This window comes from Phlebotomus papatasi, chromosome 3, assembly GCF_024763615.1.
Source record: "Phlebotomus papatasi isolate M1 chromosome 3, Ppap_2.1, whole genome shotgun sequence".
Classification (NCBI taxonomy): Eukaryota; Metazoa; Arthropoda; class Insecta; order Diptera; family Psychodidae; genus Phlebotomus; species Phlebotomus papatasi.
The window spans coordinates 46,769,875-46,784,628 of NC_077224.1; the positions used below are offsets into that span (position 1 = coordinate 46,769,875).

Sequence of the window (14,754 nt, forward strand, 5' to 3'; positions counted from 1 at the left end):
TTAGTGTTAATGTTCCAAACATCCCTCCTGTACAAGAAATAACAAGAAATTTCAATATGTATTAAAAATTCGTACTTTTGGCAATTAAATAAAGTGAATCAACAATAAAAATAGATATGCAAATTTGGCTTAAATATTTTCAAAAGAAACCAGTTCGATTGCTTAAAGATTATTATGCATAGGAGTGAGTTCAATGAAGCAATTTTACATTAAAAAAAACCAACTGCGTTTACAGCTCTTCACATTTAAAACAGATAGTTTTCCGGTTTAAAAGATGACTTGAACGTAAGTTTAATTGCTGATTTTGATGTTACCGCGCTTTTATACGACGTTTTGTAATTTTGTGTAGTAGAAATAGCATCTTGTTTGAAAATTATGTATATACACTGAGAGAAATCTGAAAAAGTTAAAATAACATTACGATAATGTTAATTTTACCCTGCAGTATTGATCCGAAATCGATGTAAATATTACCCTTTTTATTTGTATTGGGGGTTAGAGTTACCCTTTTTCATGTTAATTTTACCCTTAATAAGGTGTAAAATTAACATTAAAAAATTTTGATATATTTTTATACCTAAAAAGTATTAAATTTATGAGGAAAAAATGTTTTTCTCAGTGTATAAGTACCCAATTTATACAAATATAATAAGAATACAAGTTATATTGCTTTCAGTTAATTATAATAAATATTGAAATAGTTGTATTGATCGTGTTTCTCTACACAAAATTTATGCCTTTACAACTGAACGTGCTGAGTAAAGAGGCTCATAAAAGCCATATAGTCTTGAAAATTATGCCACCCACTGTAAGATGAATTTTGTGTGATGTATGAGAGGAAAAACGCAAGAATTAATGTGTGTATGCAAATATTTCTTATATGCTTCTCCGGTGTTTACACACATGATTTCATTCCTCTATTCTCGTCATGTATTTTTTTTAATGAAATATTTACTTACCGGAGAAAATGGAGAAAAGTCATATTAATAACATTTGATAGGATGCTAAATGAAGAATGACTTAAAAGTACAACATAAGTGATTTATTATTGTAGCATGGGATAAAGTCTTCTCTTTTCATGCAATCTTTGCTATATGGAAATTTTATTCAAGTGTTGTTTTTTTTTTATTCGATATAAGCGCTGAAGTAAGAGCCTTTGGGGTATTTTTCAGCAATATCCAATCTGTATTTCTTTTTATACTTTATCTCATTCACTGGTCTTTTGCAATTCAACACCATGATACGTGTTTGAGGAAAACACATGCTTCCCAAAAATCTCTCAATTTGAACAAATTAATATGGATTTCCAACATGGTTCTCATACCGTTAAAATCAACATTTTAATTTGTGGGCTGACAAAAATACCGCCTAAGAATAATCTTGAGAAGGCCACAATATTGACTTTGTGGTGTTCATTCGCTCTGGAAATAAAAAAAAAATGAAAAGAATATTAATTCTTTCACAAATACTACTGCACCTACAATGAAACTGTAAGTGCAAAATTACATAAGAATTTACTCAGCAAAAAAAAAACATAAATAAATAAAAAGAAATAACCGTCAAGTCAAGAAACATTACAAGTTGATACATTATATCAAGTTATTAATCGAAACACTTGTTGTTTTTCTTTGAATTTTCTCTAATTATTGGAACTTCGTTTTTTTTTTTTGTTTCTTCAACTCATTGAGATCTTTTCATCGCCTTTGGATTAAGTGTTAATGTATGATTGTTTCGGCTTCTGTTTTACATCTCTAATAAACTTGTACACAAAAGATAACAATATATATTTTTGTGTGCATCTCCCTTTGGCTCTTGAGTTGACAAAAGATATGTAAAATGTGTGTGTTATACAAGATTTCCAATATGTGACATGGCTAAAACAGAGAAAATGCTAAAGAGACTGAAATTTTAAAACAAATAAGTCACATCGTTTCACAAGAGAACACACTCAAGTGGGTAGAGATATTTTGGAAAAGTGAGGAATTTATGAAAACTTCCGTATAATTTTATCTCAGATATTTAGCTTTTTTTTGGGAAAAGTGATACAAAACAGAAGATTTTGTACGCAGGAAATAAATAAGGATGTTCGAGGAAATATGGGTAACTAATCATATTTATCATAATTTTGACATTTTTAATACATAATGCTGACTGTTGACAGTTCCCAAAAAATACATTATGAATTACTTGTCAGAGCTGCAAATTTCGAATGCAATCTGACAAAATTTAAGCTGATTGCAGTCGGTATTAAACGTTTGAGGACTAGTGAGACATTTATTTATAAAAGCGGTGGCAAAGCGTCCAGGCTTTGCAAACTTACAAGAACGCATGACTTAGATGCTATTTCTCAAAAACACTTTCGTATCATTGATCGTTGACAAGTTCTCAACCGATATGAACGGATTCATAAATCACTCAAAAGATTACTCAAAATATTTTAGGAGTAATGTAATTAAATTTCGGATTAAAATCAGTTATGGGTTATGAATCAGTTCATAACCGATTTTAATTAGTTCAAGCTTGTCAGGAATTCCAAGACCTTTCCAACAAATCAAACACGATACCCATACACGATGATTGCATTGCAGTCGGTGTTAAACGTTTGAGGACTAGTGAGACATTTGTTTGTAAAAGCGGTGGCAAAGCGTTCCAGGCTTTGCCACCGAGCTGAGGAAAGGAAATACTTTTATTGAGCTGATTTCTAAAAGGTGATTTTGTGACCATTTTCAAGAATGTTGGGGCAAATAGTACCAGGCATGGGGTATTATCACATTTTGATCCGCTTCATTAAGGGTTTTCGTAAATTTGAAAAAAAATACCTAGAGGACATATTTTCATAGAAAATTCATTCATCTACACCTTTGTAAAACACCGTTTTCTTTAACTGAACGAGAAAAGCGCTTTTAAAGCTATTTTAGAAAAAAAACACCCAAAAGACTGCAAATCGTTTGACCAATGAAAATAACAAGCGACGAGACATCGTAATGACGTTTCTTTTCGCCGTGAGACATCAGAAATTGCCTAGGTTTTTGTTACTTTTTACCCCAAGTGGGCGTTTTAGATAAAAGAATATCTGGAGAAAAGAATCTTTGTAAAAATCTAAAATAGATAGCGGATTCGTATTCAAAAAATCCAAATCATTTAGGAAATATTCACTAGTGCATAAATTTTGGAAAATAAGTAGGTAATAATTGATATCTTCTGCACGGAAAATATTTAAAGAATGGGGCTAAAAATTTCGATATTTTTTATTTTCTAAATTCCTTGTTCGAATTCTAAGAAACTTACGACATTGAAAAAAGTCTATGGAGGCTATCTATAAAAAAAAATTAAGCCGCTATCTTTTTTATCTTGGAATATATTGAATTTTGAATTTTTCGATTTGTGACTTTTTGCCCCAGTTTCCCCTACTGTGCCATCATTTAATTCATTTCATGCTGCTTTTGGTTTTACTCTTCAAAAACGTCTCAAACTACTTTTCACAAATGGTTCCGAATTTCCGAAACTTTTCAATTCTAGATTTCAAAATTATTTTAGGAACAGTTTCCCGAAATTCAATTTCAATTTCAATTCAATTTAATTCTTGAAATTCTTTTAAAAAATTAAGGAACTCCGTTATATAGCGAACATTGTACTTAATTATTTTCATTCTGCATTTAGTTTTACTTTCCAAAATGTTTCTTTTTCAGAAATGTTTCCCATTTCCAAAAATTTTAAGTTAAAAGATATTTTAGGAACAGTTTTTCCAGAAACATCTCAAAAAATTAGTTTCTATCTGTTCACTAAAATGAAAAAGTTTGACTGTTTGTGGTTGGCAAATTGTTCATGACAAATTTTAAGTGCACGCGTGTTTGGACTCCTTAAATATAAAACATAAAAAAGGGACATTGAATGGCATTCTGAAAAATTTTACAATTTCCAAAATTGCTTGTAAATGAGAACCCTCCGCGGTGAAGAGATTGTACTTGAAAGAATCATCTTTGGTTGAATTGATCATTCTTTTGAAATATTATCTGTATGGTTATCGTAACATTAAAATTGAAGATTATTGTATTGCCATTGTGCTGTGAATAATACACAGGGAAAAAAATTGAAAGAAAAAAGAAAATGCTGTGATACACCTTATTCAACAAATCAATGTACTGTCCAAATTATATTAGCATAACTTGTTCTTCTTTTTTAACTTTGACAATATTTCCATGAGGTTTTGTGTGTATTTTCTTCTCTCAAGTCAATTCTTTAGAGACATATCTCCTGGAAGTCTGTTCAGTGAAAACACACGACATGCGACAAAATATTCGATAAGTCTACAAAAAAAAAAGAGGAAAGACGATGAGGATCGGTTGTATAAGGCGAATCTGAGAAACAAACCTGTAAAGACAGAGAAATTTAGAATAGAATTGAAAGATTCTACCTTCTCTTATTGTTATTATTTGCCATTTGGTGAGACGTTTTGTGTATTGGATTGGACATTGTAAAAGAGATGCGCAAGGAAAGAGAGATGGGATGAGAGAGAAAAAAAGAAAGGAGACACTTTTGCAATATAAAATTACTTATTGTATAAATTCATAATCCCGTTTTATACGCTCCTTTTAAAGTAAACTGCATTTAAATATCCATCTCAATAGATTCAATGATTTTTTTTTTTAAATTTATTTTATTCTCTCCTTTTCCATGTAATATCTCCCTCATTCTTTATTTGTATTTCTCAATCTTATATTCATCGTGGTCTTGAGGACACGACAGGGAGAAAAATCAAATAAAATCGCAATGAGAGGAGAGATAGATATAAATTTTATGTTTTCCACTATAATTTATCCGCTATGGGAAAATTTTTGCCCAAGAAATGATTCTTTTATTGCTTCCTCCCTTTCCCTCGTGTTTAACATTATACTCTCTTATGCCATGTTTTGAGGCACATGCTTACAATAAATTATACTTCAATAAGGAGAGAAATATTGTCTTGCAATCGTTAGTTAATAATATTATAAAGATGGATTAATGTGTATCATTCGTCAAATGGTATTTTATGATGATTAATAATTTCTTCAATTAAATTCTAAAATATGTATTGTGCATTAGGTCTGAACAAGTGTTTTTTAACACTTAAAGGTGGGTCTTTTTGTGTGCCATTTAGTCATCATTTTCTTGTGCATTAAAGCATTTCTCCTATCAAAGATCAATTGTTGAGGAATTCAATAGATCATCATGCCAAAAAAAAGAACATCATCTCTTCAACAAGGGGTTAATCAGAACGCGAACATAATGTTTGTTTTGCAAAGAATTGAAGTAAAAATTCTTGTACTGTGTTATATGGGATATAACAGGTGAAACTGGCAAGATTATTAATAACATCCACTGCAAAATTTGTTTAGCATAAATTGGAAATTGAATCTGATACGTTCCAAAAATATTTTAGAATCTTATGGCTCCGGCATAGGGGGAAGTGGGGCACCTTTGAATTGGGGCAGCTTTGAAATTGAGCTTTTTTCTCCTATTTTTAAATGAAACTGGACCTTATTATGATATAATTTAGCTCAACAAACCAATTGCGAAGCTAAATTACATCATGATAAGCCTCAATTCCATTTGAAAATAGGAGAAAAAAGCCCAATTTCAAAGCTGCCCCAATTCAAAGGTGCCCCACACAAGAAGAAAAAGAAGAGTGAGAAAGAGTGGGACAGACATATGCAAAACGTTTGAGAAAGCAAAGGATGTAAATTTCGATTACATGAAATTTTCCTGATTTAAAAGTGTATCGAAGCCATTAGAATAAACTTTAATACCTTTAAAATTATTATTAACTCTAAGATTATTACAGTTAGTCTCAAAATACGTGATCTGTTTCTAAAGGGCCTCCCGAATTTACTTATCAATATCATTTTTATCACCTATTTAATCATTTGATAAACAAAGGAATAGAACTCTTTATAATGGTTTTTTGACATTAAAATATTATTTTCACTAAGGTCTAAAAGCTCAAATAGACTCAGATTGATTCTCACGAATATGTAACGCATGAAATTCTACGGTGAGGAAAATTTACGGAAAAAACTTCTAGTCCCCGATCCAAGGGGTTACTCATGCAGAGAAACCCTTGTCAACTGCCCGAGAAACGTTTCGTAAAACTCGAATAATTCAAAAATTGTTTCACGAAACTCGAGAAACTCAAACATTGCTTCGTGAAACCTGGTAAACTCAAGAATTACTTTTCAAACCCCAAGTAACTTAAAAATTGCTTTGCGAAACTCGAGAAACTGTAATGTAAACCTAAACATTGCTTCACGAAACCCAAGAAACTCAAAAATTGCTTTGCGAAACTCGAGAAATGAAAATTACTTTGGGAAACTCGGGAAAAACTCAAAAATTGCTTCTCAAAACCCAAAAAAAAATAAACAACACTTCACAAAACCCGATAAACCTAAAAATTGCTTCACGAAACCCAAGAAACTTAAAAATTGCTTCGCAAAACTCGAGAAACGAAAAATTACTTCGGTAAATTCGGGAAAAACTCAGATATTGCTTGGCAAAACTTAATGAACTCAAATATTGCTTTTCAAAACCAAAGAAACCAAAAAACTTCTTCGCAAACCTCGTAAAACCTAAAAGTTACATCACGACATTCAAAAATTACTTTGTGAAACTCGAGAAACGAAAAATTACTTCGGGAAACTCAGGAAAAACTCGAAAATTGCTACGTGACACCTGATAAACTGAAATATAGCTCTTTAAAACGGGAAAAAACTTAAAAATCACTTCGCAAAACTCGAAAAACCTAAACATTGCTCCACGAAACCCAAGAAACTCCAAAAACTGCTTCAGGTAATTCGAGAAACAAAAATTACTTCAGGAAACTCGGGAAAAACTCAAATTGCTTCTCAAAATCCAAGAAACCTAAAAATTGATTCGCAAAACTCTAGAAACCTAAAATTTGCACACCCAAAAATTGTTTTCCGAAATTCGAGAAACTCAATTATTATTGCGAAACTCTAGAAAAACTCAGAAATTGCTTCGTGAAACCTGATAAACTCAAATATTGCTTCTCAAAATCTAAGAAACCCAAGAAAACCCAAGATGACAATTCAGGAAAACCCGAGAACCCTAAATATTGCTTCACGAAATCCAAGAAACTCAAATATTGCTTTGCGAAAAATAAAAAATTGCTTCGGAAAAGAAAGAAGCACTTTCACCATTTTGCTAATGGAGATTGGTCACCAACGCTAAGACGGCAGTGGACGCTAATCCTATCTTAAACCACTTATAACTCCTTTTGTACTTTCAAGAGAACTTCTCTCAATAGCACTCATATTATTATAATAAAGAATAAGGAATAAAAGAAGAAAGAATAAAGAAAACTCAAAAATTGCTTCGTAAAACCTGAAAAACCCAAAAATAGCTTTAAGAAACTGGGGAAACCAAAAATTGATTCGCGAAACTCGGAAAGCTCAAAAAATTAATCCGTGAAAAACGAAAAACTCAAAAATTACTTTTATTTATAAATGAATACTTGTAAATCGGCACTCCATTTGGTTATTAAATTACAATTTTCTCGTAACTTTTGGGAATATAATCGCATATGACTAACCCCTTGATCGTCGCAAGCAATAGTGCACCATATTATCACAACAATCATTCATAATGTGATTCCATTCATTCACAACATTTGTGGTGTATACGCTATGTTTTGTCAATGAATCAAAAGAATATATTCTAAGCACAATTATTATCGTAGATGAGCATCTCAGAAAAAAAATAGAAGAATATAAATGCTTTTGGTGGAAAAAATCAATCATATAGAAATTTTTGTGATTCACTCACATCTTCAATTGGTGTTCCACCTCATGAAAATCTTCATCATCTTTTTTTTTTGTTGTTTTATATTCTTTTTCTTCTTCGCTCTCCAATTTGATGTCTCACACAAAACTATGTTGGCTGTATTGTGTCTCTCTTTTTGATTATATGATAAATTGTACTAATTATTTATTTAGAAACTAACTCATTCTTTTTTTTTCATTTCTCTTCTTTGCTCAACCATCTCAAAAATTCAGGGCCTCAGAGAAACGAACAGAATGATCGAGTGGATACAAAATCTTTTCAATGGTTCGGAGCAACTGTTTCCAGTTCAGGACCCGATGGACCCGTTGTGGTAAGTACTTGTCTCATACAAAAAAATTTCACTCCTCCGCGTCTTCCCTCATCATTTGAGAAAAATGAAGAAAGAAAAAATCCGACAATGAGATGGTAGCGCAAAAAAAAAATCGTGTGACTTCATGCTGGTTTTCAGTCTAAATATCTCATCTATCTGGACTTGGTGTTATTATTAATTAATGGCATGCAATGTCAAGAGTTGAAGAGATCACATGCCACCACAATAACCGTACAAAATGCTCTGTGGGCTTCGCTGTTGGATGAAAGGGAATAAACATCGAAGAAATTTTTATTGATGTTAGAGTCGGAGGGTAAAAAAAGGGAGGTGCATTTAAGAAGAAAATGTTCATGTTTTTTAATTGAATAATTGTATGCGAGACAAATATGTGTAAAACGCGATTATAAATGGGAAAAGAGTGCTAAAGAAGAACTCCTCCATATCACGAATCTCGCTTAACGTTCCAGCTTCTTGTATTTGACCACACTATTTAAATGTATATTGCTTCTTAAGATGCTATACAAAGGCTTCGTATGGCTCTATTTAGAATGCAAAAAAGGGAGATTGCCATGGAGTTATAAGGTACACGTTGACCACAAATCTGTCGAAAAACCACACAATGTTCTCAACAATGAGAACAATACTGAGTGATTTAATATGAATATGTTTGAATTGAAATATTGGAAAAACGTAAATCATACTTCAAAGTTATTTATGGCTATATCAGTGATGAATTTTCACAATAAGAAGTAGTTTGTAAAAAAAAAGAAAGCTTAGACTCCTCAAGAATGCTGTGAATACTTGGGGATCTCACGATGCAGTGGCACTTAAAAGATAAGCCACTTCCATGAATTTGATTCAGGGTGTGGCCTAAATTGTCTTTCTCATTCAAAAGTCATTCTCAACTTTTATTACCCTTTAAGGTCGAGTGGGACACCGGTGTTCCAAAAATAAAAACCCTACACTTTTCCACAAGTTTCTCACTAACTGAACCGTTACTCGGCTTAAACCGAGTGACGAATTGGTCAGAAACTGATGGAAATGTAATATAAACCGTTATTTGAATTATAATTACGTTATGCCCTAGACACACTTACGACTTAAGCCGAGAGACGGCTTAGTGGAAAATGATGGAAATGTAGTTTGACCATTATTTTTACTATAATTACACTAAGCCGTCTCTCGACTAATTCCCAAGTCTGTCGAGGCCCTTAGGCCGTCACTCGGCTTAAATCGTAAGTGTGTCCCGCAGAGATGTTTGATGCTGGATGTGTTTAGGGAATTACAACGGCTGGAACAGGTCCGGTTGATGCTTGTCCAGTTTTGTACCAAGCATTTGTAGCAAGGACTGGGGCTGGGATGAACTTCTGCTGTTATACAACATTGCGGTCCTTGGCACTCTGGATCATCTTGTACTCCTTATATTTAGGGCACTCCTTGTACTTGGTAACGTGATCTCCCTCGGAATTCACGCATTTTACAGTATCCTCGCGGGTCATTGTGTGGCACCCACCACGTGAGTGACCTACGAGGCACTTAACACATCTAGATTTGTGTCCACATTTTAACGAAGCATGGCCAATTTGCCGACAGTTGAAGTACTGCGTCAGGTTACCCTTCTTCTTACGAAATAGAGACCATTAGACTTGGATCCGCAGAGCTCGTTGGCTTTGACGTTTTTGGTGACTTCTGTCCTCTATTCATCATCGTCTGATTCTTCTGAATCAGACAAGGAGCCAAAACAGTTGTCTGCCGCATCGGCACCAGGACAGGTTTAGGAAGTTTCCTCTTTGCTAGAGTTGCTGATCAGCGTCGCCTTGCTTAAAGAAGCTTTTATCTTTTGTTTCCAAAGACAAGTATTCAGAGATATAAAAGCATTTTCTCAAAGAAATAGCTCGTCGCCTTGACAATTCTATACAAAACACGTCCGAACTGGATGACTGCTCCACTTGGCAACTGAAAATTTTGTGCTCAAGATTCAATGTCTAACCCGACAGGAGCAACTTATAGTGGATGGATCCCTTCCAATCCCACCAATCAGTTCTAGCTTGGCAACCGTTTGATCCGCTTTACCGGTTTTCAACAATGATCGTTTGCAAACAACATTATCGAAAAGAGTTTACCTTTATTTAACTAAAACTCACTAAGGGGATGTGACGTAAAATTAATATTAAGTTAGAGCATCCTCAAACAGAGTTCCGTCAAAAGCATTTCTCTTATCTGTCTATAAGTGAAAGTCAAACTGCCTATGCGCCTAGGTTTTCTCATTCTTTTTTTCTCTCTAAGCATACGCCATAAAACCATTTGTGATCTATAGGTTACTAAAAGACGCGTATACGTGGCAGATCCAATTGGTAAAGTTCATCCTTATGTGCGAGAAATAAAGAAAAGCTTACGAATTTACTTACTTACTTATCCGGCGCTACAACCAATTACTGGTCTTGGCCTGACTCAGGACCCGTCGCGACTCGAGCCTGTTACGCACCACTGTTCTCCAATTCCGCACCTCTAATGAGCTGGCGTCCTGGTCCACGTCGTCCGTCTATCTGAGGCTGGGTCGGCCTCGTCTCCTCGAAGCATAGAGTCCGCCCCTAAAGACTTTCCAGGCTGGGTCGTCCTCATCCTTGCGAACCAGATGACCAGCCCACCGGAGCCTATTGAGGCGTATTTGCTTGACGACAGTTACCTCTCGGTAACGCTCATACACCTAATGGTTGTATAGGCTCCGGAATCGTCCCTCCTCACATATGAAGCCAAAAATCCGTCGTGGGATCCTCCTCTCAAACGCGGCTAAGAGTTCGCAATTCTGTTTGCTGAGGACCAACGTCTCAGATGAATACGTGAGGACTGGCAGGATCATAGTCCTATACAGCAGTAGCTTAGTCTTTATGCTTAAGTTTCTGGACCGGAAAACTCTTGATAGACTGAAATAGGCTTTGTTGGCTTTCAGCAGCCGTGCGCGGACTTCTGTTGAGATGTTGTTGTCGGCTGTGATTGTTGACCCAAGGTACACGAAGGAGTTGACAACTTCAAAGTTGTAGTCCCCCATCGGGAACCCTGTTTGACCGATGCTCTCCGTAGATGTTGCCTGAGTTGCTGCTGACGAGGCCACCATGTACTTCGTTTTACCTTTATATGAACAGCAGCCTTAGCTTACGAACAGCAGAGGGAAAATTACCTCCGGGGAGGGCAGTCACCCGCATCTACGGTGCAATCTCAGAAGGGATTTTCCATAATTTTAATAGCGGAAGAGGTTTGAATCGACACTAAGACAGTGATGACTGCACTAGGAATTGGTCAAAAGACAGAAAGACGATAATAAATGAGTAAACATACCGTAGATGCGGATAACTTCGGCCTCCGCGGGTGACTTTGACCCCCTACTATTCGTAAGCTTTTCTTTAAGAATGGTCCTCACCGATTAGACATGGTAGATCGGATCGGTAAAGACCCTTATTAAGTGCTAGAATTAAAGAAAAGCTTACGAACAGGAGGGCGTCAAAGTCATCCAAGAAGAAAAAATTAGTCTTGTAGAATTATATTGAACGTTATGAAGATTATGAACTCTTGAACAATAACGCGAAGGCTTTTTATAGTAACTACATTATCATGAACAAATCTCCAATGGTAAAACCCTTTTAAGCAAACATCCTTTTCACGTGCAAACATGAAAGACCTATTTAGTCCCAAACAAGATCCCACCTGGGTTGAGGATAATTTTGCTTATCTTGAATGATGCTGCCTCTTTCACCCTTTTAACACTCTCTATATGGTTAGTGAATAATGCGTTTAGTAAAATATCGACAAGACAATTTGGTTTTCTTATTCGAAGTGCGGAGAATTTGCAACATTCTATAATGTATTTGAATTTGTATTAAATTCCACTTGCACCCAAGGGAAGGAGAGAAAAAGTCACTATAATGTGGTGGCAATAAAGTTTTGCAGGAGAAACAAATAAAAGAAGGTGCAAGAGATGTTGAAGAGAATGATGTGCTGGCGGAAAAGAAAGACGGAGGGTATAGGAGAAAGATAAGATGCAATCCTTGAAGCTTTGCAACTTCTTTTGAGCATATTCACGGTGTGTGGGGATCTGGCGGCCCCGAAAGAACCCAAAGCCACACAACAATGTGCCCTTTAGAGTGGTAGTATGTCGTTTTTCGGTTTGTATTATCTTAATATGACTCGTAAAATTTGCATTGGAATGTTTGAAAGGAACTCAGTGTTTGAGAGGAGTGAGAAGAGAGAAAAAACTTTGTTTTTAAACTTCCCATGTTAGTTCCTTTTTATCTGTTCTTTTGCTTTAATTCAATATCTCTTGTGCTGTTTTTTTTTTCCTTTAATTCTTCCTCAAACAGCTTCACCGTTCTGTCTTCCTCCTTTTGCGTTTAGAGGAGAGAAAGACCGTGCTTTGGTGACCAAGTGCATTAAGTTATTTATTTTTGTTGTGTCTCATCGCAACTTTGAAAACAGACACAATTGATAAAGCATATTCTTTTTGTTGTTTAACTTTTGGTCTGTCTCTCACGTGTAATCTGGTGTGTATATGGTGATGGTTTTAGAAAAGGAAATATCATTTGTCTGTCCTTCCTTTATCGTATGTCTCCTCGCGTTGTTTTTCTTTTCCTCATATATACGTTTTCATTGTTCTTGAGCAGTGAATGAAATACTATCGATGGATTGTCTCTGTCGAGGGTGAAAATTATGGGGACAGAACACAGAGAGAAAAAAAATATTCGAAATAGAGCACAATAAAATCAAATTTGCAAAGCAATAATATAGAACGCAAAAAAAATAAGAGCACGACACTAAACCGTATAATGTTGGGTGGACAGAGGAGACCACACCTTGGAACTATGTGAATCGATTGAGGTGGTTTTCCAATTGGAAATCTCTTCGTACCACTATCTCTATACTTCCTACAAAATGATGATTGCCATGTGGCCTAAATTTCACTTCTTGGGAATAAAATCGATGATATAGCTAATGGACTTGGTGATTCTTTTTTTATTGGCTCTTTTTTAACACATTTTTTCACGTGTTGAAGGTGGGAAAATTTGTCTTGTGTGTCAAAATTTACCTTTTTAATTCAGAAGTTTGAGAGCAAATATTGCTAAATTGCCTCAACTACAAACATAGAAGAAAAAAAAACGAGAATGGATGATGGGTGAATTTGAGTGAAAGAAGGAAGCACCAGGAAAGGTGAAAAGCTGTAATATATTGTGGTGACCAAGGTGAAGAAAATTAGACCTTCCTTGGCACACAATAAAATATTTAATGTAGGTCATCCTCACTGGGACAGTGATAAGGACGAATTGTGTGTGAAATATTCTTTCGTGCGTGTCAAGAATACACGCAAAAAATAAATATAATCAATTTGCGTGTTGATTTTTACTTGATTGCTTGATTGGTGGGCATTTCTTGTCCATTCTCGCTCTTGACCATCATCTCATCCCGGCTGAGATTGCACCACTTATCGCTATTCACACAATTCACGTTTGCAATTCGCACAATATCTTACCATCACTGACTTATACTGTTTTAAAAATTTTTTTTGATAAAAACGAAAGGTGAAATGCTAAATTCGCATAGAAAGCATATTTCTTAACCAATTTTGATATAATTGAATTTATATGAAAGGTCTTGCAATTATAAATTAATGTCAGTAATATTGATTTTTTGTCAGAAACTTTAGTTATTAACAAGGTAGGGGGATGCGGGGCACCTTAAAATCGGGGCAGTTTTAAAATTGGGCCAGGTTCCTAAATCCAACCACTTCTGAAGCTAAATTGCATTATGGTAAGCCTCGATTCCTTTTAAAAATTCGAGAAATTCTTTAAAACTTATTCATTTAATTAATTGTAAAACAAAAGTACTGGTGACGCGAATTTAATGCAGATCATTTCTAAAGCAAATAAAAGCCAAGAAAATAAGCCATTTGCGCTCATTTACACTTAAAGCTAAAATTCATGCGAGCAATCGTTATATTAGCGAATGACAATGAGGCGCATCGGAGGCGAAACAACAAGCTGAGTGAGGAATAACAACTCATGTTCATTGAGCGGGTACCGTTATTACCAAAGCTCGCTTCCTCGAGCTCCTTGAGGATAAGCCTATGGCTTTTGATAATGCTCTCAAAGTCGTCAATCTTGTGTTCCCAACTTATCCCTTTCCCCATGTCTCTGGTTATAGAGCATACAGTAACGCAGGATTAGCCGACACTGATAAAAATAAAAGGGTCAAATTGACCCTTTTCAACAAAAATGGATCATATTTGATCCTTTGAAAGGTTCACTTATATCTTTTGAAATTTTTTATGCACTTTTATCACGATAGATTACGTTTTATCGTAAATTTATTACTCCTATCATATTTCTCTCACCTGAGCGAACATCAAAGATGAATTTTTCGGTGTTTTTATTTGTTTATTCCGGAGACAAATAGGTGTCGAAACAGTGACCCTTTCAAAGGGTCATCGGTAACCCTTTTATTTTTACCAGGGGACGCTTCCAATATGAAAACTGTGGTGCCCATTGATGACTAACAGACCTCGCTATTGCTATCAGCAAAGCTTTTGAATTGTTCTAGAACTTGGTGAATAGATTATCGAC

At 34.9% G+C, this 14,754-nt stretch overlaps 1 protein-coding gene across 2 annotated transcripts in view; it reads left to right on the forward strand.

The window, feature by feature from the left end:
* Window positions 1–14,754, forward strand: part of LOC129808011 (integrin alpha-PS2) — a 61,249-nt gene that overhangs the window by 14,617 nt on the left and 31,878 nt on the right. For both annotated transcript variants that reach the window (XM_055857654.1, XM_055857655.1), the window contains exon 3: window positions 8,049–8,146. In XM_055857654.1, coding sequence (XP_055713629.1) covers window positions 8,049–8,146 — 98 coding nt within the window. The remainder of the gene's footprint in view (window positions 1–8,048; window positions 8,147–14,754) is intronic.